Source organism: Camarhynchus parvulus, chromosome 1A (assembly GCF_901933205.1).
Source record: "Camarhynchus parvulus chromosome 1A, STF_HiC, whole genome shotgun sequence".
Taxonomy (NCBI): Eukaryota; Metazoa; Chordata; class Aves; order Passeriformes; family Thraupidae; genus Camarhynchus; species Camarhynchus parvulus.
This window is the reverse complement of record NC_044586.1, coordinates 9,772,189-9,797,030: the sequence shown is the minus strand read 5'-3', so window position 1 is coordinate 9,797,030 and position 24,842 is coordinate 9,772,189. Positions and strand designations below refer to the sequence as shown.

The window sequence follows — 24,842 nt, the reverse complement described above, 5'->3', positions numbered from 1 at the left end:
TTCTCTTGTATGACAGAGCATTCCTCTTGGCAGGTGATTCCTGTGTGATAAGGAAGATACCTGCTGGAAAATGGCCAAAGTACGGCATCCAAAATGGCATGGCTCAGCTGACTGTGTGACATTAATTGTGGCACACACACAAACCATAACCTCTTTTCAGAAAGGAAGCCCTTTCAGGGGAAGGTAGGGCTCACAGCTCCTGAAGTCAAGTTTTTGGGTCAGCAGAGCCCCATTGTGTGTCATCTGGCAAAGCCTGCTCCTGACAGCCTGTCCATTCATTACTTATCACACTGTCCCGGCAAAGGCATCTGACAAAAGAATCCAGCGTCAAATACTTGGGCTAGATTGAGCAATTCAGCCCCCAGGAGAGGTGAGATTAACAACACAGGGAGCAGCAGCCAGCTGGGGCCTGCCACGGGTAGCTTTGCTTGGTGCTGCTGGTGGCTGAGGCTCATTGCAATGCCAGGACATCCTGTGGTGAGTCACAGCATGTGATGGAGCGAAGGGATGGATGCCCAGGAGGGACAGGTCCTGGAAAAAACAGCTAGTGCAGGGTGGGCTGCTATGTGTGACGATATAGACACATAACTGAAATGGAAAAAAACATCCCTAAGAGCAGAAAGACGAGTTCAGTTATGCAACACACTCTGTTTATACGGCAAAAGGAAAGTTTGTACTCCCACCTGATTTCCTTAGGATTGCCTTACACAACACCAGCACAACATGGTCCACTTGTGAGCACAATATAAGTAATTCCCAAAGAGAACTGTCCTATTGTTCCTGTCCTCTCTGCCAAGGCTTCAGTCACCACAAAAGCATGGCATCTCTCCTGATCCAAGCTGGTCACATTTTGAAACGTTTTCCGGTAACTTAGAGCAAGAAGTTCAGGGAAATGAACAGCATTTGACTTCCTAGGAAGCTTGAGCATGTGCCTGGCTGGCTTTGGTTTGTAAGATGCAAGTTCACCTGGACATTTCCTACAGCAGGGCTACAGTCCACCCAGCCTTATAAAACATTACAGGAGACCCTGGAAAAAGGGAAGCTCTGTTTGCTGCACCTCAGGTTCTACCTGCTAGTCAGGCCTCACTGATGATGAATCAGTGTTGTGGTGTTCTGCTTATTGACACATGGCTTGAATAAAGAAAATCCAGGTGACCATCCTATAGCTGGATTTAGGACTGTAACCAGCGGGGGTTAAAGGCCCAGTCTCAGGAGAAAAGCATGAATGGGGTACTGGGTAACACTTCTTGGGGCATGGACCATTCGGGGTATAAGAAAGCTTCAGCTAGGGATGCTTCAGCTCAAATGCTGCTACACCATCTCTCCTTTTTACTTGGTTATTTATTTTTTATCAAATCCATAAGAACCTCACTCTTTGGGATGCCTTCCTGTCATCCCTACCCAAATGTGACTGAAACGAGCCAACAGGTTCTGAAAGTTGAGGGAAACTAAGGACAGATGTGTATAAAGGGATGGCTTTTCCTCAGTAAATCAAGCTAAACGCTTTTCACAATTAAAATATGCAGAAAGCATCACAGAGTTATTCTGTAAATTGGAAGAGCTCAAAAGACAGCTTGGTTACAAATATGGTAATAGGCCAGCTCAACAATCACTGAAGAGCAAGGATGCCAGGAGGCTGAAAGAACAGCAACAAAGCCTCACACTTACAACAGAAGAGGAAGCAAATACAAAAGCCAAGTAAGAGGCAGGGAGAAGCTGCAGTAGCAAAAATACTACTAATAAACTCCCACCTATGATATTCTAACTGAAGTCAGCTGTTTTGAAATTATCTTCTTGCCATATGCTTTTGTGCAGGCAGGAAAGCTTTTAACATCGGTTTCCTAAACCACAACAAACACATGATAAAGCATTATGAACCATTTTCCACCCAATCAATTTTTTACAAAAATACTGGCTGTCCCCCGAGGGAAAAGCAAATGATGAAACAGCTGAGAAAAATACAACTTGATTTCTCTGTTCATTTCTCTCCCTAGTTCTGATCTACTCTAAAAATAGGTGAACTGGATCCAGAAGACCAAAGGATCGTCTCAGCATGCAGAATTGTTCTTTTTCTAAGAGCTGTTGGGAAGTAGTAAAGAGAAATCACTACAATCAATTGTGAACAGTTTGGTTCTCACTGAGGAAGGATTCCCCAGGTGCTGGGTTGTGATATAGGAAATCACACCAGGATTATACAACCTGCTGGGAGCATGGACTGAACACTAGAGATCGTTTGCTCAAAAGCAAAAAGGATCATCACAGTTTTTAGGAGAGCTATTATTTCAAACAGGCCTTGGAAATTTATTTCCACTGTCCAATTCTTCACAGCAGGTTGGTTCACATGTACTCAACTTCTCACCACTACAAGTGACTTTAAGGATAAGGTTTACCAAACAGTTGATGGTAATATAAAAATAACTGGTAATATAAAAATAACTGGTAATATAAATGTAAAAAATTACTCTCAGATCCCTTTGTTCTGCCTTGTATTTTCACCACTCAGATACAGGCTCCTTCCAGTGAAAGACTGGGCTAGCATTCACTTTACTAAAACTTCTGATTCTACAGACCAGGGCACGAGGCTGTAATGAAACCCAGGAAGGGATTTCTAGTCCACATTCTAGAATATATAAGAGCTTGAGAGGCAAAGGGTGTGCTACCTAAATCAGAGAACTCTATTATTTACCATTTCATTCCTTCAGGGAGAGGGCACTAGTTTTGAAATCTGAAGCAAAGAAAACCAACTGTCTGCAAAGTGAATGTTTATTCAGAATTTTCTTTTCCACCCATTAACCTGAAAATGGGAAATATACTGAATGAGAAAATAATCCATTAGTTTAAGGTCAAGACGCAGACCTTTTTTTTTTTTTAAAGCAAATAAAACAGAGTGCTTTGTGCTACATCTGTCCTTGCCCAAGGATGTGCATATTAATTTATGGCTATTCAGACTTGTTTCTTCAGAATGTGACATATCCAATGCTAAGCTTGTTTTTGTCACTCATTTTTTGTATGGCATGAGGAATATTATTTTAATTTTTTGCTTTGTTACGCTGACAACAAACAAGCCCATGGAACTCCCTTAAAACAACATTGTATTAGCAAAGTTAGTGAGTCAAACACTAGGCAGGAATATCCACAGCTTCCCAAATTAATGAAATTATTTTTGGAAGCACCAACAAACTTGCAATTTCGTACTGAACATCAATCTCTGCTTGTGGGAACATCAATCTCTGCTTGTGGCTGAAGTCTTGGTGGCAGGAAAAGGGACTGCAGGAACACTGTGATGCTCCTCACATCTTCCCTTAAGGCACTCAGTACTGACTTGTAGCACAGACAGAACTGCACAATTAAGCAAGCCATGGGCCCCAGTTAATGTGGCAGTTAATGTTTGGCCTGTGATTTGCAAAGTGCCCTGAATGGAGACACCATCACATGAAGCATCAGGAGAGGAAGACTTTGGACACCAGAGCAGGCATTTCAGACAGCAGGATGCCAAATTTTCAGAAGAATAAGAAAATAGATGTCCCATTCTGCAGACAAAGCCACTGTAAGACTGTTACCTCTGTTTGGCTTTTCAGAGAGAAAACTGGATCTACAGACAGATTGAGCCCACGATGAATTTAAGTTTCTTGCTATGTATGGAAAGCAAAACTGACCTGATCACACACGGCTCAAAGTGCTGATCTTAGTGATATTCTCTTTTTCCAAGTACAGGCTATAGTTTGTTATATTTTTTTTTTTTCACAGAACGTCAAACTATACACTTACTCACTGGTGTAAATAACACACACTGGAAAGAAAAACAAGAGAGAGGAAGAGACTCAGCTTGGAAAAAGAACCACCAATTTTCATTTTAAATGTAGCTGAACAGAAGGCTTGAGAGGGAACAGATTAATGATTACAACTGCTAAACCAGGACTTCACTATTAAGTTATCATGTCCAGATGTTGTTCTTGCCTTTGACAGGTTTTGAGGTTTTACTTACAAAAATACAGACATACATCTAGTCTAAGGACATCTACATGCATTTAAAATGCCTGAAATACCATTAAGAAACTGACCTTTATGCATTCTGCACTCCCATTCACCTGCAAAATGAGGAATATGGTGATGGGATTAAAAATGTTTGTTTAAACAAAGAATATGTAGTTTACCAGTAGTACATAATTAGTACTAGCAGATGCATTCAGTGGTTATTCCAGCAACACTCTGCAGTAGCTTTTATGCCTACAAGTTATAATACCGTCCCAGACGATGAGTTCAAATCCACACAAAATTTATGTATATTAGATGTTTATTATGGACACTTCTTAATGTGTACCATATCTTTTAAAAGTTCATTGCTGTTGGAAGGCTTTAAAAATAAAAGTCTCTTAAAAATGGACTTTTTCCCTTGAAAGTATTACATATATCTGATTACTGTGCTGCCAAGCTGAAATACTCCCTCCATCTTCTATTCCAAAACAGATGGCAAATAACGAGCACCTTGGAATATTCTCCGCTCGCGGTATTCAGCTTGCGGTTAAGGACTTTCCAGCCTTCTGCGTTAGCACCACATCTCTAGAAAACTGCTGCAGATCAAGGAGCACCAGCACAGCTGACATAATTCAGGCTCAAACCAACCTTCCCATACTTAATAGCTCCTCCTGTCAGCTGAAACATCTCAGATTTGAATCTGGCTTAAGAGCAAAGGGATGTGTTTAGTAACAGAAGAGCCTAAAGCGGTCAGAGGTTCCAAAGACGGTGGAAACACTATGGATGCTGTGACATTGAATGTAAAAGGGGATGGTCTTATCTTTTTTTCCCCCATTCCTCACAATTCAGACATTTAGATTTAGTTACCACTCAAATGGGAGAGGAGACAAAGTGGCAAGATTTTTCTTAATGTTTCTGCAAGTTTATCAACGTTCCAGTACTCCACAGTAAACGTGTACCCTGAAAAGATCATCCAATTCCTAAGCAGTTAAACTCATAATCCCTATTAATGAAACTGTTATTCTGTGACATACAAAATTACTGATGAATTATCCCTTATTTTAACAAGTGTCTGTAGGCCAGACGCTTTCTTCTTCATTCCACATAAAAGTGCATCTGCAGTGGTGTAAAAGACAATTGATTTTAGAATTTTTTTCAAACTAAAATTATTTTACAGAAATAAAAAGTTTCTTCAGAATGTTAAACAACTCAAGCTACACCTTCTTTAATGTCTTTTGTTAACCTTGTTGCTTGTTTCTTTAGAAAAATAATAAACTACTATGTCTCAATTAGACTCTTTAAATCATGCTACTTCCTTACATAGGTCCATGTCAGTTCAAAAGTATCTGACATATAATACACATCAATTTCAGCCTTCCTTAAATTTGCTTCTTAGAACAGTGGCTATGGGATACTCAGTTCTCCTGCAGTCAGAGTGCCACCACTTTAACTCCAAACCCCAATTTCCAAAACTCTCTCCTTAGGCTAGCAGGTTGACACAATTTCAGCAATGTTAGTTCTGGAGAAAACATGAATTTCAGAGACTTTGGAAGAATTGTCATTGTCTTGTTTAGAAGAAGATACAGGAATAAAATGAAACCATAACTTTGGTTTACAAAGTATAGCTTTTATTTTACAGACTGCTTAAATGAGTTTTCAAATATAGATTTTAAAAAGTCATGAGTGTTTCAATATATACATTCTGAAATAACATTATCACATTTACATTTGAAATACTTATTGCTAATATGTTAATATTTTTGTGTTTTGCCAAGTGTTACCTATTAACTACATTTTTAAGTGTTCAATAGTAATTAACCCATCATTGAAATACCACCTCCCAACATTCTCTAGTGCATATATGCTTTTGCAGGGATTCAGGAATTATTCTGATTTACAGGTTATGGAGAGCATAAATATGTCTGCTAGGCTGAAATGGGAGCTATACTTAAGTTACAGGAAAAAAAAAAGCAGATAACCTACTGAAGTGGCACAAATAACTAAGGGAGAAGGTATTGATTCAGTCATAAAGGCTAACAAACTTATACACTTGGAGATCCAGTTTTAGTCTTCTCTTGGTCACAGCAACAATGTGAAACACCAGAAAGTTAATAACTGCACGGCACACAGCATTCTGGTATAATCACAACAATCTGGGGAATTCAAACAGATTGCAAAGGATTTCATGTGGAACAAACTGTACTAAAGAAGATTCTTTAATGAAATGTAATTTTTGAGTCACGGAGTACATCAAGTAATTTTGAGGAGAATCTTCAGGGCACATCCGGCATTTCTTTATACTGTTCCTCAATGAGTGCCTCAAGATGTGCCAAGGTAGTTTTATCCTTATTCAACCTGAATTTTAGCTTCTTTGCTGAAATTATCAGCAAAGGCACCAACTTGGAGGTGATTTCTCATCCTAAGCAAACTGTTCAGCCACAGCTTCTTTTGAGAAAGGCCAATGAAGTCAGAAAATGGTTTCAACTGACCCACATAGCAGAATATCACAAGTAGTGAGATTCCATTAATGATCTCTCAGTCTCTTGCTTTTTTTCCCCAGTGTCATTTTCAAACCAACCTTGCCACGTTTGTACCTTTCTACAACACTGCAACCTGAACTGGATAAATCAACCCTTCAAGAGTAGAAATTCCTTTAACAGCTTCATACAGACTCTAATGTGGCACTGAATAGCAGTATATGAAAACAGATTCAAAATGGGTTTTAATATATTTTTCACTTATGTTTTAGTTCTTCTCAAATCTGAGTATCACTGATTGCAATTACCATAAGAGAGCTGACTTATATGTAATTCTTGTTGCATCACTGCAAACACAGGATATTGCAAAAAAGATACAGTTTATCAGTGAAGCACTTTCATTTTCCAAAGTTAATTTACCTTTAAGTTATGAGGCAGAAAGAAGGCAACGTAGGTTAAATGTGTTACACAGAAAATCTAACTATGACCAGAATGCAGTTTTAGAGACAAGGAGGTTTAAAGGTATGGAATTCTTAGAGCCCTATGGAGTAATTTCAGCAGAACCAGAAATGAATCTGACAAGATGCAGCATAAAAACTGCAAGGATCTCATGATTCATTTTCATGGGGGAAGGCCTCAGGTTGAAACATGCTGCCTGTTCAAACTTTCCAGAACAGAACATGGAGGATCTTAGTTCTTAGAAACACCATGAGACAAACCACGTCATCCGTGTGATCCACGCAAAACCATTGTCTGCCAAAGCTCCAAACACATGAGCACTCAACAAAGGTTTCCAAAGGCTGGAATCAGTCTCTTCAGTCACTGAATGAAGATTCACTATCAGAACTGTCTTCTGCTTTGCCATCATCTCCCCAGGCAGGCACAGGGGCATCTGGGGTCCTGCAGGAACAAAAACATCCTGTGCTGTAAATCCAGCTGAGAGCACAAGCAGCTCAGCACGTAACACCACTGTCCTTGCATGACAACTGCAGGCACTTTATTGCCACAACATTTAACACATTAACTGTTTATGGTTCACAAACTCACACCTTTGTGGTATTGCTTCACCTGCAACTGGAAGGCAAACACTAGAAACTGTAACTCACTGGACATCAAAACTCTGTAGACACCAGTGTGAATGCAGGCCTTTGATGCCATCAAAAACGATGACAGATCGTTAAGAAGTGGCAAACACTTGTAGGAAGAGTTGAAAGCAGGCAATAATGATTAATTCAATTTTTTTTCATTCTTCGGAGGTTGTTGGGCTGAAAGGAACATTCTGTACACCATTGAGCAGTGTAAATAGAACATGAAAAAAATAAGACAGGAAATGAACAATATTGTATCCAACTAAAACTGCAGGGATAATTTAGTGAAGCAAAAAAGAATTACTCAGAGTGGAATTTGGCTAGAACATTGGGTTAAATTTGACATGCAAGAGCAGCCATGGGATTTTTACTGACTACAAATGATCACTCTTGTATTTAGTTTTAAAGAGAATATTTAGGATGGATCTTAACACTGTGGCAAAATGTTTGCTTGGGGAATCTACTGGAAATGAAGGTGAGAGAAGCAAGCCATCTAAAGACTAACATTACTGCCTGAAGATGCTGGCTCTCCATGAACTATCCCTCCTAAGCTTGTAATGAACTGGACATACAAGCAAATACAGAGCCTGATAAAGGCTGAAAGCGAGGTAGAAAATACAAACATAATTATACCTAATTATATCTGGGGGAAAATGACATTCAGAGAACCTCACTTCCTGTATGACAGTTAACATCTCTTGGATAAAATACTGGATTTTAAAGTAAGCTGACAGTTGTATTAATCATCCTGTTCTTATTTATCTTGGGAGTATAGAATTTCTTTTCCAACATTAGCTCTGTTTAGTATAATTTCTCTGTTGGGAACCCTAAGGTAACTTTGAAGTGTTCCTAAACATTTTTGGTGCAAAGATGAGAAGTGTGTGAAAGAACTGCAAAAGAGCCTTCTCCCTCCCCCCTGCACACCTCTAAAACAAATGAAGAAAGCATTTGCTTTCTCATGCAAATACCACTTCACAATATTATTCCTTGTTGCTGTGGTAATGACAAAACAGAAGAGCTGTGCAAAGACGTGATCTGCAGAGACCAGTGCAAAACCTCTCATTTATCAAGAAGATGATGCTGAATTCCTTCAGCTCATGAGAGCAGGACAAACTCTTCTGGAACTGAAGATAGGCAAGAGAAGAAGAAACAAAATAACAAATAACAAAATAAGAAAAAAAATTAAAGACAGGTAAACTGGGAGCTTGATAGAACAGGCAGTTACCCAACGCAGTAAAAAGCTGCGAAAGGAGCATTAACAGAGGTGGAAAAGCCAAGAGAAGAGTGTAGAAACAATATTGTATCATTAGAATTAGCACATCTACAGCCACAAATAACCCATGCTCAGCCAATGGCAAGGAGCTGGGGGAGTCTGCAGTAAGTGACTGAGCACACAGCCATGTGTACATTTTCCTAATTTTCTCTGGGACTGAGTGAGCAGACCCAAGGAAGCTGAAGACCCAAGAAATGCAGTGTGAATGGCAAGACACATATGAAAGAAGAAGCCTACAGTACCATGACAAGCAAGAAAATTGAAAAGCCACTGCTGACACCTTAACATGTTCCACATTATGCACCTTGCCAAATAATTAGTTTTCTTTAACCACTTTTCAAGCCAATAACATTTTAAAGAAAATCTGACTAAGCATTACTGTTGCACAGATCTTTGAAGATGAATTTTGAGATCTAACCCCAAACATATTCTGTGAGGCTCAATCCACAGTAATAATGTTTCTGTCTCAATGCAAAATAGGCAATCCAAAAGCAGACACTTTTTAAAAAACAGCTTTTGAAATTTTAACCTGTTATCTTTTTGTTTTATGTACTATAAAAATCCACCCAAACATGAAGAAATAGCAGCATTTATAGAAAGGTATGGACTTGAAACACAGCAAAAAATACAATACATTTAACACACATATAGAAAACCCACATTTGCTAAACCTATCTCCAACTTGCACAAGGTCTTTTTTTTATTTCTCATTCAATCAGTAAAGAAAACAAACGAGCCTAACTACTTTAGGCTTATCCAGACCAGAAAGTAACTGGGAGCTAAAGTGACTCATGAAATGATGATACTTCAGGTTTATTTTATTTAACAAGTAGCTAGTTTCAGAATAAACCTTTACAAAATGTAAAAGGACTTCATTGGAAATGAAAAATGGACTTTTTAATACCCTGACAGTTTCTGAAAAGAATGCAAAAATACTTCAAACATTTTGGTGACTATAAGGTAAAAATGAAAGTTAATACTTTAATCAGTTTAACAAATTCTGTGAAATAATACAGTAGAACTAAATTAAACGTCAACTGTAAAGTAAGACTGAAATTAACGTTTATGCCCAGACAAGAAGCTTTGAAAGTTACTATCTATTCTTAGTATTCTTTACATCAGATTAACTCAATGAACAGCCAAAATTTTGAACTGCTGACTTCAATTTACGCTGTCAATTTTGAAATCAAGTTAGACACTACATCTAGTGAGGGAATCTGGAAACTGTGTTGTCCCTCAAGCATTCAACAAAATTAGACTGAGTTTGCTCTTACTACTCTACAATAATGACATTTTCTTATCAGAGTGTTGAAAGCAAGTATCTGGGAAAAACCACACAGGGCACTGCAAATGGCTACTGACCTTTTATTTGAGTCCTCATTGCTAAATGCACATTGTCAGATGCTTGTTTGGCACTGCTATAGTTCAGAACACCTTGAACAACCTTTTCTAAGCACATGTTTTTCCAAGCTTTTTAAACACACACTTGCACTGCAGCCCTACTGGGAGTCACAAATTACTTACTCGAGAAGATCTGGATTTAGTCCCTCGGAAATCATTTTGTTTCGTATTGCCATTACAGGAACACCCTGTGTAGCAGGAGGAAGCATAATATAAAACTACTGGACACAAACAGGCGAGTTAAATAACACAGTTTAAACCACACTTTCATATAAATTTATGCATGTCACTTGTCAAACAACAGCATGGAACATTAATCTCAGTTCCCATCAATATGAACCTAGAAGCAAGAAATGATTGAGATTAAAAGCCCTTTTAATCCATCTTCTATTTATGGCAAAACATCTAGATAAAGTTGCAGGGAGAGAAGAATCAAGACTGGATAGAAATACTTGCAATTTGTGCACCCAAAATTATGAAGCTGACATTATCTGAATGGGTAAGAATGTGGAGAAAGCACAAAGTAGCACTAAGACGGCAGAGAAATTGTGCTAGGAAAGACTTGGGCATGCTGAAGGTCTACCCAAGTGAGAGGAGAAAACCAGGGAAGTGCATCTGCTACCACTCCAGAAGGATCTTGTAAGGCAGTGCTAAAAGTTGGAGAAGTCTAAAAAGCATGGAGAAAAAGGCAAACAGGACATGAGAACAGAAGCACAATTTAAAAGTGAATTCTCTGAATACAGATGCTTGTGCAGTCAGGCTTGAATCTTCTGTGACTTGTGGACAGATTTCAGCCAAATATGTACATGTTAAAAAAATTCCTTCCCTTCATTGCAAGTCCTTCCACAGCTTCTTCACTTTGTTTTATTCATCAACACCTAAACATCCTCTTATCTTGGATCACATATCCAAGACCCACGTCCTCTCATGAGATACATTCCAACAAACTGCTCCTATGTTTCCACTACAGTTGCTCAAAGGCAACTTGTTGCTTTGCCATCTCCTGTTGGAAACCATCAGAAATACCATCTGGATCACTCCATGCCAATATAGGATATGGGAAAAAAACCCCAAACCAAACGAGGATACAATTTCTGATTCAAAAGGAACAAAGTTACTGGTGGTCTAAGAAATTCGAAATGAAAAGTGGCGTAGGACTAGTATCTTTTGTCCAAAAGCAAGTAAAATAGTGCTAAAATAAAGGGCAGGCATGACTAATGTTCCAGAGAAAGACATGATTCTAGTGACAGCTCCAAGATAAGAATCACAATTAAGGCTTGTGCATGAGCACTGTGGAACAGCACACACACAGGTAAATAGTTGTACCAAACCATCAGAAATAATGTCAAAAAAGGTCACTCAAGTAAGCTGCAATGTAATACCTTGAAATAAAAGAATATCTCATTACTTCACAACTAATGTGCATTACAAAGGTGAATATTTTGAATATTTATTTGAGTATTTCATGACGGTTTAAAAATTCAGTTATTCTAGTATAAATCTGGACACCAGGGATTGTGTGTCTACACACCATCGTGTACTAATGCTTTTCCCCTGCTTGACTGCTCTTAGGGTACTTTCCCCCACCTCAGAAGTCACTGATGAGTTGTTTATACATCAATTCAAACCAGGTAAAAACAGAATGGAATCAGATCAGGCACGGCAGAATTCATATTTCATTTCAATCAAAGGGAATTTGGTATAGGACTTCTAAGAATGGGTTGGTTTTATGTTCACACTTGGTGTATGTTTTATTCTAACACTGTGTGCATTAAAATCTGCGAGAAAAAAAAATCCTCTCAGTACCCTCATATATCACAGATTCACAAAACTAATCTGAAGTTTAATCAAAATGCTCTTTAGACTTCTTATCTGAAGGAAAACAATGAAGATTGTATCTATATCTGTTTATAATACAATCAGGGCATTACAATTACTTTATCTTTCATGCTTCCTAAATTTTAATCTGCAAATATGGTACTGCTTTTGTGTGATTTCTTAGAATATTGTTGTAAATTTTAAGAAGTAAGAATTTAGTATCCTCAACTGCACTCCACCAAAATGAGTTTGTCACAATTTCACGGAAGAGCTACTTTTAGTTTAGAATGGTGCTCTTTTATACTACAAACATTGTGAGTAATAAATAATTTATCAGTTCAAACAAATCTTCAGCTAAAAACTTAATTTGGGTAAATAAATGACACTAACTGAAATACTTGACCGGACAAGGAGACAAGTTTGGCAAATACAAAAACACATATTAATTTGTAGTATGTTAGTTTGACTTTCCTACCACACTGTTTACAACTGGCAGAGGAGTCACCAGGAACTGCCAGTACACAGGAGAAATGTGGAAAGTGAGATCTCACTCCTCTAGCAGTCACAAAAAAAAAAAAAAAATTCAAAGTAATTAGACCATCCAGCACTTTCAAATCCACTTTGAAGTCTGGCATTAAATCAATACAGTAACATAGTGTTCTACTCTCTGCTACTATCCCACTGCTAGGTTTTCCAAGTGGTTTGTAATGAGCTACTCATAAAGTTCCAATTTGTGATTCAAGTGAAAAACAAGGTTTGGAACACCATTCAAGGGATGAAGCAGACCAATTGTAATAATTTCTCTGAAGACTGAGTGCAACCATGAAGTTAGTTTTCACATAAGCAACATTTTATTAATACTATGATACAGTCATACTTTCCAGAATTATAATATGTATTTTAGAGGAAAATTTCCACAGACAAATTGAAAATAAATTGAAATAAACTCTTTGTTTCCAATCTCATTTTTAAATTTGTGGATGTGAAATGACCTCTTAAAAATACCAGAAATAGTCTCCCATTCAACTTCTCATTCCTTCATTAGATTTCACACATGTATTGAGATTACAATCATTTATTTCCTATTTATCTGTAGCACAGACCACAGATAAAGATGTAAACAAAACCTGCATCACAAATAACAGGAAACTGGAGTGGAACCAGATAGTGAAGCAATCCTTGTATCTCTATTTTGGTCCTTACAGAAATATCAAGTACTCCTTGTTCTGGACTATACTTGCAAAGCTGTATTTTGTACCCTCCAGTAAAATCAGGCTATAATCAGTCTGTATGCAAGGAATGACTCCAATTTGCCAGGACAACTCCACTTTCAGTGGCATCTTCTGTGCCTCCGGCTAATATCACTTTGCATTTACACATTTCACACTTCAGTTCACAAGTCTACCAGCAGAATTTTGTAGAAAGATCCTGCCAGAAGCTGTCTGAGGGAATATACTACATTAATTCATTTATTAGAGAAGATGTGCTAGAATATTATGATGTTATCCTACCTTAAAGACTGCTGTTGTAATGTATGTTTTCAGACATTAAAGGTTCACTTACAGCTGTGTGGTACATTCCACCAAAAAATAACATGCTAGCCAAAGAATGACATGAGAACTGACTTACCACTTGTACCATTTTGAGGTATCTGGCATATCTTGGATCCTTGGCCACAGTTGTGACATTTTCTGTTACTACCTCCGTTTTCTGTAACCCTTCTTCTTGTGTAATATTCTGCTGCATGTGAAGAACAAAGCCTTTAATGGTTAGGTGCCCACACCACAGCCATGGAGAGAGTCCAAACAATAAAACTGGGTATTTCAAGGTAAAGTGCAACTCTTCCGCATCAAGATTATTCTGATCCATACTATAAAATTAGAGGTTTCCTAGATGTAAGAAATCACAAATCCAGCTATTTTGTTTTTCACTGTTACAAGAGTGTCTTTCTACTTTTAGATACAATTTGAAGTTATTGAACAACACATAAAAAACCAAATAACCCTGTTAAGTTGCATTTAATAAATATCACAGTATTAAATGTGAACAATCTTTTTATAAAAAATATTTATAAGAAGTATATCTATAAATCTCCCCCAGTAGTCCAATGCCCTTTTCCCTCAAAGTATTTGATTCCCTGACAAAGGTTTCATGCATATCATGTAACTTCTAAACTATACTTTTGAGTATAAATCATTACTCAAAGGCTAATGTAATGAAATCAAAGATTCCTTGTAAGTATTTAATTTAAATGAAATGAAAAATGACAAGAAGCTCTTGTACCTTTAAAAGAACACAGAAAATGTATTTTTTCTACAAAACTACCCACGTGGAAGTGTGGAAATATATGAACTTTATATACTTAAATATACTTTATATATTTCCATATCTGAGAGGAGGAACATTTTAAAGAAAATGAACTCATGGTGAGTCATTCCCTAATGTGGCTGGAACATGCAGTGTTGTCCAGCATCTCCCCTGCTGCAAATCAGAGTTACAATCTTTGACAGGCAAGCAAAAGCAGCAGAGTGCTCCAGCTACTGCTCTTCCACAGCAATTTCCACCAAATAAGAGAATGAACAGAGATCAGAATTGAGGATTCCATTAGAAGAAACTGTAAGGGGAAACCAGGAAAAGAACTCCATCTATAAATGGGCCTGAAAGCCTCACTTAGTTAAGTGGTGACCATGGGGTTCAAATGTCTGGGTTAAAAAATCAACCAACCACACACAATAAATTCCTCAAAATGACAACAAGTTAGTTGCAGGGGTAGTATTTTAATGCTGATTGCAATAAGATGGCCTTTACTTTATGAGGAGGATAACATACAGAAAACCTTCAATGTAATAAACTCTAGAATTAAGCATGCTAGAAATTCCAATTTGAGTTAAAAGCTTACATTCTGAAGAAAGGAGAAAAGAGTGGCAATGATGTGATTTGAACTGTTATTTTCATTCATGACCTTCCCAGCACCCTGATGTAATTCCTGTTCATATTTTAGTGTGATTGAAGGAAGGAGAAATTTAGCATTAGATTTTAGTTCTAATTATTTAAATCACATAGTTAATAAAGGGTATAGCCTTTTTTGTTTTAAGTCACTTGTTAAAACAGTGCCAGTAGAGAAAAGCCTAGTCTTAGACTTTTACAATTGATTGCTCACTTCCAATAGAATTGCTTCTTGTATCTACTGCAAATGACATTAAAAACTTGACCTGGAGTGCTCTATTCCTCCAAGGTATGAGTTATGCTGCATTACTTACTCCAGGCTGAGGTGATCCAGCTGTCTGTTGATCTGTAGCAGCCTGTGCCACAGGACCATTTGTAACACTGTTCACATTTGCACTGGACACTTCAAATTTGACATCTTCTAGGCCAGGAATTGAGGATAACTGAATGCAAAAAACATCATCAAAATAAGCAATGAGCACTTCATAAGACTACACATACAACAAAATCTGCAGCACCCTGCTTACCATTTATTGTCCAGGTAGGTTTTACATTAGCAGAATTGTAACTTTCTGCCCCTAGTTTTGGTATTTTGATTGGGGGAAAAAATCTTTCTATCCAGCTGCCATCTACAATAAACACTTTCACTGTTAACACAGGGCTGCAGAGCAGGAAAGGCTTCCACACCTTCCCAGCATTTTGCTACTGCATTTATCAACCACAAGAGAGCCATGCAATCTCTGCTACTTCCCCTGCAGTGAAAGAAATCATGGCAAGAACAGCTCTATCACCTAACAGATGGGAGACTGGTTACAAATTTTTGGATTTTCTACATCTTTCACTTTTTTTAAGGAAATGATGTGAGTGGATATTAAAAACACCACAAATCTATTTGAAGGAAATTCTATTTAACATGATTATGAAGAATTCTGCAAAAATCATCAATTCAAATAATTTCTAAATATTTTGAAATAAATAAGAGTTAGTAAGCTCTGTTTGTATTATTACACTATTTTTTCCCCACAAAGATCTTAATGAACGTTTTCAAAATATCCCACCCTTGTTCCCAGAAAAGCCAACTGAAACTGCCTCCATCATTATTGAAAGAAGAACTCGTTAAAATTTTATAGTGGGTGATTGATTGACTTTGGGATTTTGATGGTTTTTTTCCTAGTAAATGAAATACTATATTTCCAATCTAAGACCACAGGTTATATCTTTTTCTTGTTTCAGCTACAGAAGATAAATCAAGCTAATTTACATTAGCTTAGATCCAGTTCAGGTCACATTTCAATAACAAAAGGATTTACAAGGCTTCTCTCTAGTTACTTACATCAGCTGAAGTCCTTACAGTGTAGTAACATACAAAGATACTTTTGTTTTACAAAGAGGGAAAGAATTTCCTTATTAGCCTTTGTATGGCAAAAAAGTGTTCCTTTCCTGTTCCACATGCTTAACAAACTCAAATTTTCCACTACTGTTGTTTCCTTTCTTCTGTATCAAATACATATTCAAATGTTACATAGTACAAGTAGTAAGGCATTAACTAGGGAAGAGAGTTAAAGACAGAATTTCTGATATCAGGATTTGATATCAGGATTTTGATATCAGGCTCCTTCAAATCACTATGAAAACTTATTTGCTCAATTCAGACTCTAAAAAGGAAGCTAGTTCACATAATCTAGGAGGCTGTCACTGTTAGCAGATTAAGTCAATATCCATACAAACCTTCGCATCCAGAATATTGAGTGTGGTTTCAATTTGTTGGATACGGAGGGAGAGTGCTGACAATTTCTACAACAGAAAACAATCAGGATGTGAAAACATTCCCCTGTGCACTTGGACATATAAAAGAGTTTGCAGCTAGTTTAAAAAAAAATCACTTTTTTTAGCTTCTCCCTGCTGAAGGCAGAGTACAGCGTAAATGAGATTATCACATTACGAAATGAATGAAGCAATGACAACCCTTTTTAGAACAGTAGCTACAGTGGTAGAAATTTAAAATAATTTTACTCTGCAGTTGGTTTTCCCATATAATGACAGAAATGAAGACAGACTATTTAGAAAAGAAAGCCAAAGTAAATAGGGTATTACTTTGGGCAACTGGAGAATAATGGTAGACACATTGTACTCTCCCAGTTACTGAAAGATCTTTCTTCAAAGCTTTTTCCAAATGTGGAAGATGAAAAGACATGATGTGTGTGTATGCAACTGAGCAAATACAAAGAGAAAATCTGATAATTAATACAGCAGGTGATTCAAAGTTCTATACAGTCAAAATCCACAATGAATCAGAACTAACCAGACACTTTATATGCTCCAGGCGTACCTCAATCAAATTTTGACTTTTTTTTTTTAAATACAACTTAAGTTTTTCTAAATTACTCCATAAGAACTGCCAGTCTTTTAACTAATCACTACCATACTCCACCAGACCTGTCCAAGTGAAGTTGGCTAGAGTGCTGGCTGGCAGATACGTACCATTCTGACAGCTTTCTGGCACCTTGGCAAGATTCTGCCTGGCTCTGAAGCAGAACTTTAACACCCTAAGAAAATGGCAGTTCTGCCAATATGCTAGAAAAAGTAGGAGACTGACAGGAGTTAGTCTTTTTGGATAGAGCACTGACTTGTTTACAGATGGTCCTTTGTTCACGAAGAAGAGTCAGCTCCTATTGGAAGGAACTAAGTGTTCTACATTTAACTGGATAAGGGGGAGGAAAGATGTACAAAAGACAATTATGCAATTTTATGGGTCTATTTGACTAGACAAGAGCCAAGAAATTTAGAGTTAAGGGTGTCAGCCCTGATTTTGAGTTTCTTGGCTTCTGTTGACTTACACTGCGACCTTTCACATTAAAAACACTTCTGTACTTCATGAATACGAAAAACTTCTCAAGGAGTATATAAAGCAACTATTTAGTCTCTTGAATAACAGCACATTTTGGTTAACTAATAACTGTTTTATTAGGCAGACTTCACAGTGCTGCTGTGTGCTCAAGGTGGCTTTAAATATACGTGTTCTGATTTCCAGAGGGCCCGTGGAAGAGGGAATACTGATATCAGGTGACAACTGACTCTTGGACAACTGACAACAGCATCATCAGGCGGTCACACTGTCCCACCTATTAAGTTACAAGTTTAGAAACCTAGGAAAAATGACTTTTTTTCCTCTGAAGCTCCATATATTCATGTAATAGCAAATCTTATACTTGTCAAGCGTCTGGCTCTAAACTTCACCAACAAATAACAGAATTTCTCAGATTACATGGCTTAGTCTAATTGGATTTGACTGCTGCTCTGGCTCAGCTGGCTAGAGCTGTATAGCATTCTTTGTTGAATAAACTAATGAAAAAGTACAAAAAACCTCTGAAGACAAAAAGGTGACCCTCAAAGCCACATTAGAAAACACCCTTTTTACAAGGAGGACTCTTGTCCTGTTCAGTGGACAATTCTAATCTTGTTGGTCTGGTGTATTTCCATTGACTCTAAAGTCATCACATAAACTTACTAATCCTAAATATTTTTATTTTTCTCTCTTTTTGCAGGAAACTGAAGTTAAAGGCTTCATGTTCTATACTAATCACTTGCCAAAAATGTCCTTTTTTCAACAAAAAAACTATTTGCATTCAGTGCTTAGCGTATGACTCTCTTAAATTAAAGGTGATAAAATCTGAAAGTAAGTTTTTAATGGACCACAAGAACATGGCATCCTTCTTTCATAACAACATCAGAGCCACAGATGAAGCTGCTCAGAATAAATTCCCTGTATCAAAAAGTTCAAAGTCTGTTCCAAATGCAAAAGTTTAAGAAAACAGGACGGAGCGTGGCACAATCAGGAGTTCATGTGGATCCCTTGGGGAAAAATTCTGTCTTAAGCACTTACTAAAGAGAAACCTTCAACAGAAAGCAGACTACATTTTTGGTTTAGGCTACCACTATTACTGCATCAAAAACGTTTAAATGACTGGTTGCCATTTCTTGAATTTCTTTTAATTGTATCAAGGGACAGCTAGGAAAATAATAAACATACCTCTTCACAAACAGTAGAAAAGCGGTTGAGAAACTGCACTGTGTGAACCACAAACTGGTTTAGAAATGCTACAGTTCTTTTCTGCTGAATAGCAGGAACCTGCATTTAAAAAGGTAAGAAAATTAGGTTACACTTCAATGTCAAGTTTCACATTTGGATTGAAATATCTGTTAAAAATGCATATTTTTAAGAAGAAATTATTTGGAAATCTGTCTTTTGTGTGCCTGCTATGAATGCATACATACACAACCCCTTTTCTAATACACATATGCACTCATACAAATCCTTTGCCACTAAAAATCTACTAACACAACAGCTGAGAATTTACAGGACACATAGAAAAGGCAACAAGACCCAAGAAATGAAGGACTGTTATCTTAAAGAAAACACCTTCAGATAAAATTGTGAATATTCCTGAAAATCAAAAGGAAAAACAAACTTGGCCAACCATACTAATACTCAGTTACAACTAATGCCATGATGAAAACTGAAGTGTAGTGATGTTTCTAAGTATTTAGTGGCTGCCCTACTGGTTCTCATTTGCAAGGCCAGACTATCCTAAAATGATCAAAAGTTATACTCCAAATCAGTTTCGATGTTCAGATACTTTTCAGACTAAAATGCAGAATCTTATATTTGCCAAAAAGAATGGTGGTCATAATGTAACACAGAGTTGGCGTTTTTATTTAAACCATTACAGAAGACTGGATTCGGGAATTCGCACACAAAAGTTTATGTACAAAATTTTAGTGCCTCAGGGTTAATAACCTTGGACAACTGCTTTCAGTCTTAACCTTCGCAAAGGAAATCAGCCTATGAAATTGTCACTGATTTAAGTGGAAGACTTACAAGAAATATTATCGGCAGCCAAGATTCTGCTGCACTTTTTTGGTGAATACAGTGACCCTCTGGTCTTCACCTCTTCTTTAGCTGCTAATTTATCAGTGCTTTCAATACACAATTCACTATGGCCATCTTAAAACATCCTTTTTGTGAGACTTTTGTTGTCACTATCTCGAGCCTTCAGCCTGTGCACTGTACAACAGCACCTGCTGAAGTTTAATTCTGTGGTTCCAAAATTTGCCAAGCAGAAATTTGCATTTGCTTATGACTTCAGCAGAAGTCTGTGGGGCGGCACAGAACATGGAAGAATCACTGGGTGAACTGGAACTGTCCTGTCTTTACGCTTTCTATTGAGAAAACTAAGTTTAAAAAGAAAGTTTCTACAACATTTAAAGAAATTAATACACAGCTTTGCACGGGATTTGCCTCCCAGATCGATGTTTGAAACGGCTTAGTCTTTAAATACAAAGTTATCGCAGAGCTTCCAGGAGAACAGCTGGAGACACAGGTAAGGACCAGAGCCCGCTCGTTCCCGGGTGCGAGGGCGGCACCGCCCCCGCATGGGGAGCTCCCCTCGCCCGCAGCCGCCGGGCCGGGCCGGGCCGGAGCCCAGGGAACGCGGGGCTCGCCCAGCACCAGGGCCAGCGCAGCCGGGCAGGAGCAGCGGCAGCCCCGGAGCGCCGGGCGAGCGCAGCCCGTACCTTGGTGAGGTCAATGCCGGAGCCCACGATGGGCAGCCCGTCCTCGTCCATGCTGCCGGGCCGGGCCGGGCCGGGCCGGGCCGGGCCAGGCGCTGCCCCGCTCCGCAGCTCGGCCGCGCTCCGCAGCCTCGGCCCGGAAACAAACACCGAGCGCCGCAGGGCGGGGCGCGCCCGCTGCCCGCGCTTCCTCATGGGAAACGCAGTCCCGAAACGCCGCCCTCACGGCGGGCTGTGCCCTGGGATAAACCGCGGGGATAAACCGCGGGGATAAACCCCGAGCTCCTGGGGTGCCTTCTTTGGCACCCGCTTTTTTTTTTTTTTGCATTTTGCGATGCAAGTGTTGGCGGCCGCTGAGGGGCCCGGCCGTGCCAGCGGGTGTCACACTGACACCCAGCTCTCCACAGACCTCACCTCAGGGCCCTGCATGGCGGTGGTTGGGAAGTGTCGTCCCCTGCGGTCAAACACCAAGGAAATAATGAGAAAAGCCAGAGAAGGAACTGTTCCTATGCTCATATGCATAATTTGAGTGGGGAAGTGCCACGCTTTGGATGTGGGGAGTCAAAATAAGGAGCCCTGAATGGCTCTGGGTTCTTCCGAAAAAGACAAATTTGGGGTGATCTGGAGTCCTTGTTTACAGCAGTAAATCCTATGAAACTGTAGTGGATTTCCGTATTTAGTGGAAATTCTCCATGGTTACATCTAAATACTGCTGCATTTAATGAACCCTCCTAAATTCAGGGCAGTTAAGAAACCGTTGTAGTCTGAGGCTGTCAGGTGGAAACTTCTTTTGTGATGAGATGAATAAAGACACACTAATTTATACTGCAATACTTTGAAGACTAAATCCCAAATGTACTATACTAATTTTGGTTTAAAACTTACCAAAATTCTGTTTACTTCCAAATCATCACAGTTTTCCAAATTTGTGGAATACAAACCCATAAACAGAATCAATGGTAGCGGTACACAGAGCACTTAGTTCTGTTACTCCTGTTGCCATAACATTCTCAATTATTTACTGAAGCAGCTTGTTTGGCTTTATTACTTTCACAATGTATTTATTACTAACCTGCTGTCATATGCACATCATTATTACTCTCTTACTAAGATAGTATAGCAAAGTTTTTTTGTCCCTGCTAATTGGATTATTGAACATCTTGATTCATACTCAGCTTTGGAGCACTGACATGTTGTTGGCTCAGTTTCTCACCTCTCCCAAAGGATGAGCAGCAGACTAACCTACAAAATTCAGTGGGTTTAGCTTTCAATCCCTAGCTTGCAGGAGTTGTGCAAATCTGTGTTGGGCAACAGAGCTGTTTATTTGAGTTATTTTGCCACTAATTTGAGTTATTTTTTTATAATTACCTTAAAATTCCAACTAAATTATATTCAAGGATTAATCTCGTTTATCATTAAGTGCCTATAATACATTTTTTCCAGGCAATGGGACTGAAAATTAATGTAAATGCATAGCCAGATCTTATCTGAATGTCTTGGTCTGTAAAGTTGGATAAGAAATCTCCCAAGAATATGCTATTTTATGAACTTTCTGGTACTTCCTGCTTTTAATTTGCTCAAAAATACTGCATAGAAAAGTGCAACGCAGCACTTTTTCCTCCCAGCTGGAGTTAGGAAATGCAGGGTATGAAAAGCAAAAAACAGAAAGGAGGAAATGATCCAAATTTTACAAAACCTCTTAAAAAAGTTTACATTAAACTAACTTGTTCAGCTGTAAATATAAATGCCTGAACGTCCAAGGAGAGGATTTATAAAAAATAATTGAGTGGTAACATCCAGACTTATAGTGTGTACGATTTGAAAATGTGTTTTTTATCAGCACTCATGCTGGATGATAAATGTCAGATTGAGGAATAAGTACTGTACAGTGTGTGACTGCTGGCAGGTTTATACCCTATGCATGTATACATATATATACTGCCATTTAAAGGTCCTGTTCTATAGCTCCACCTTCCAGTGAAGGAAAACAGATTAAAGAGTGTTTAAGAGTTATCAAAATGAAGTTTGGTTGAACATTAGTATTTTGAAGATGTCAGCTTTCCAGATGCTGAGAGTGGAAAAGCTGTGTGTACAGAGAACTGATCAGAGCTCCATCTTCATCACTGGTAAAAAATACCTGACTTGTGATTAGGGTACACAGAAAAGTAAAGGCAAGAACATGGGTTTGATAGCATTGAAACTGATCTGCTCCATGTATTGCACAGAATCAGAGCCTCAGGTCAACTGCAAAACAAAACTGCACAAGCTGAGAAAAACTGGCAAGTGCTACTGAAACTTACAATGTTCATATGCATCTTGTGTGCTTATATTCTGTTACAGGTCCCAGGACACCACATTCAGGTTAGAATCAGCCCAGAACTCAAATAGCTCTACAACTGAGAGACAAGTTAAACAGAAATAAAAAGCTGATCCAAAAAAATTTCCAGACATGGTGTCACCTGATCCTCCACAAGGGGCAATAGTTGTTTTTAATAAGGTGGTCCAGTGAACAGCTGAAAAGATCAGTGTGGATTAACATTTGCTTGATTTCCCATGGAGTTCTCTAAATCCATGCTTGCAAAGGGTATTCTAGTAAAATTTTCTGTATGAAACTGATATTGCCTCAATGATTTTTCTCTATGCTGAATTTAAGCAATGTCCCCTCCAATCTCAATAATCTAAGTGTGCCAGAATTTGTACAATTCTTGCAAACAGTTCAGAAAATTATCAACCCTTCACAGTTAAAAAGACTGAGAAATACAAATGTTAGGTATTATGTAGGTTTCTTAAAAAAAAAAAAAAAGAAAATGGAAACTAAATGATAAATGTTTTGCAGTTCTGTGAAAATGGTTTGTCAAGTTTCAGTTTTCCAAGTACTGTGCTGAGGCAACATGAGAGGATTAACTAATTATTTTGTTCTGTACAAAAGAGCATGGAGAACATGCAAAAAACATTCGCTGCTCTCTTATTTATTTATTAATTTAAATATCCATATTACTTCTTTCCAGTATAAAATGAAGAGCCTTGAACTTGGCAAGATCATTTCTGGGTAAACAGTTTTAAGTAGTCCTTAAAAACAGAGAATGAAAAGCAAACATCCTGGTTTCTGAATTAACTACAGAACAAAAGAATTTCTGTTCTTTGCCCTCCTGGGTCTTAAGCAATTCTAAACCCAAAAAGTCTGACTCAAGAGTGCACCTGCACATACCCTTGAATATTGCCCTTGTCTGTATGGGTCCTGAGTATAGTGGATATATTCTGCACAGGCAGGAGCTGTGTGAAGTTTGCTCTGAGGACAGAAAACCCATGTCTGTTTCAGTTCCACTACACACCAAAAGGATAACAGTGCCTCAGGCCAATCCTTCCTCCCACAGCCCCAAAGATTTTTAGCTACAGGTGAATTAAACCCCCCGTTAAGGCTATCTCTGGTCAGACGATGGATACAAGATAAACAGAGCACTGTTACCTTGAAACATCTGCTTATTTTACAGTTTAGGCACACACCAGTCCACTGCAACTTATAAGGAACTTCATATTCGTTTTAGGTAAATTTTGGTGCCAGCTGGAAAGCAAAAGCTCTCAAGGATAAAGGATTATGAGAAATATAATATGGTCTTAGGTTTCAAAAGGTGACTGTACTTTCACTTACTGATGTCCTACTTCTGAACTGGTTTTATGTGTCCCACATAAATAGGAACAAACAAATGAATATTTTAAAATCTAACTACAGCTAATAAGGAGGGCTACAATGCTGTACGGAGCAGTTCACACTAGCGAAACATCCAGACATCCCTTCACTTGCAAAAGTATGCAAAAAAGATACTTAAGACAGGAGTTATCTCTGTCTTCTTTTACTTCTGTTCTGGGTCTTGTATGGGAATGACAGGAAAAATATGTTTCTAGAAAGCAGAATGCCTTTGATTTTGCTGTAAAGACTGGAAGTAAAAGGCTTTAGGCAGAAAAAACCCCTCACTATGCTGTTTGACAGGCCTAAAGTAAATCCCTCTATTGTCTTTAGAGAAATAAAACTGCTTCAAATGATCATTCTGATTTTACCATTAGCTTCTTCACTGGTAGTGGTAACTATTATTCAAAAACATCCAGGAACAACATTTTATCACAGTACACTACTGCTTTTTTTTTTTTCTTATAAGATAGTCATGGTTGGCAAAGTTAATATAGAGAGGTGTTCTTTCTGTTGGTACTCTGCACAATATCAGGTATTTGAGCTCTATTAACTGAGTGAGATTGTCAGACTGACATGCTGGGACACAAAATCTCTTTAAAAACTCC

The 24,842-nt window shown here is 38.2% G+C and overlaps 1 protein-coding gene across 2 annotated transcripts; it reads right to left on the bottom strand.

Annotated features, from left to right (window-relative positions):
* Positions 1-5,581: 5,581 nt before the first annotated feature.
* On the bottom strand, positions 5,582-20,681 carry WASHC3 (WASH complex subunit 3). Of its 2 annotated transcripts, none has more exons than XM_030960698.1 (7): positions 20,553-20,681; positions 19,009-19,107; positions 16,707-16,772; positions 15,293-15,421; positions 13,662-13,772; positions 10,338-10,402; positions 5,582-7,352 (listed from the first exon to the last, which is right to left on the bottom strand). In XM_030960698.1, the coding sequence occupies exons 1-7, from the start codon at positions 20,601-20,603 to the stop codon at positions 7,268-7,270; spliced, it is 606 nt and encodes a 201-aa protein (XP_030816558.1). In that variant the 5' UTR covers positions 20,604-20,681; the 3' UTR covers positions 5,582-7,267. The 2 variants fall into 2 exon arrangements, with proteins under 2 accessions (XP_030816558.1, XP_030816559.1); XM_030960699.1 differs by having other exon boundaries at positions 13,662-13,769.
* Positions 20,682-24,842: the final 4,161 nt, after the last annotated feature.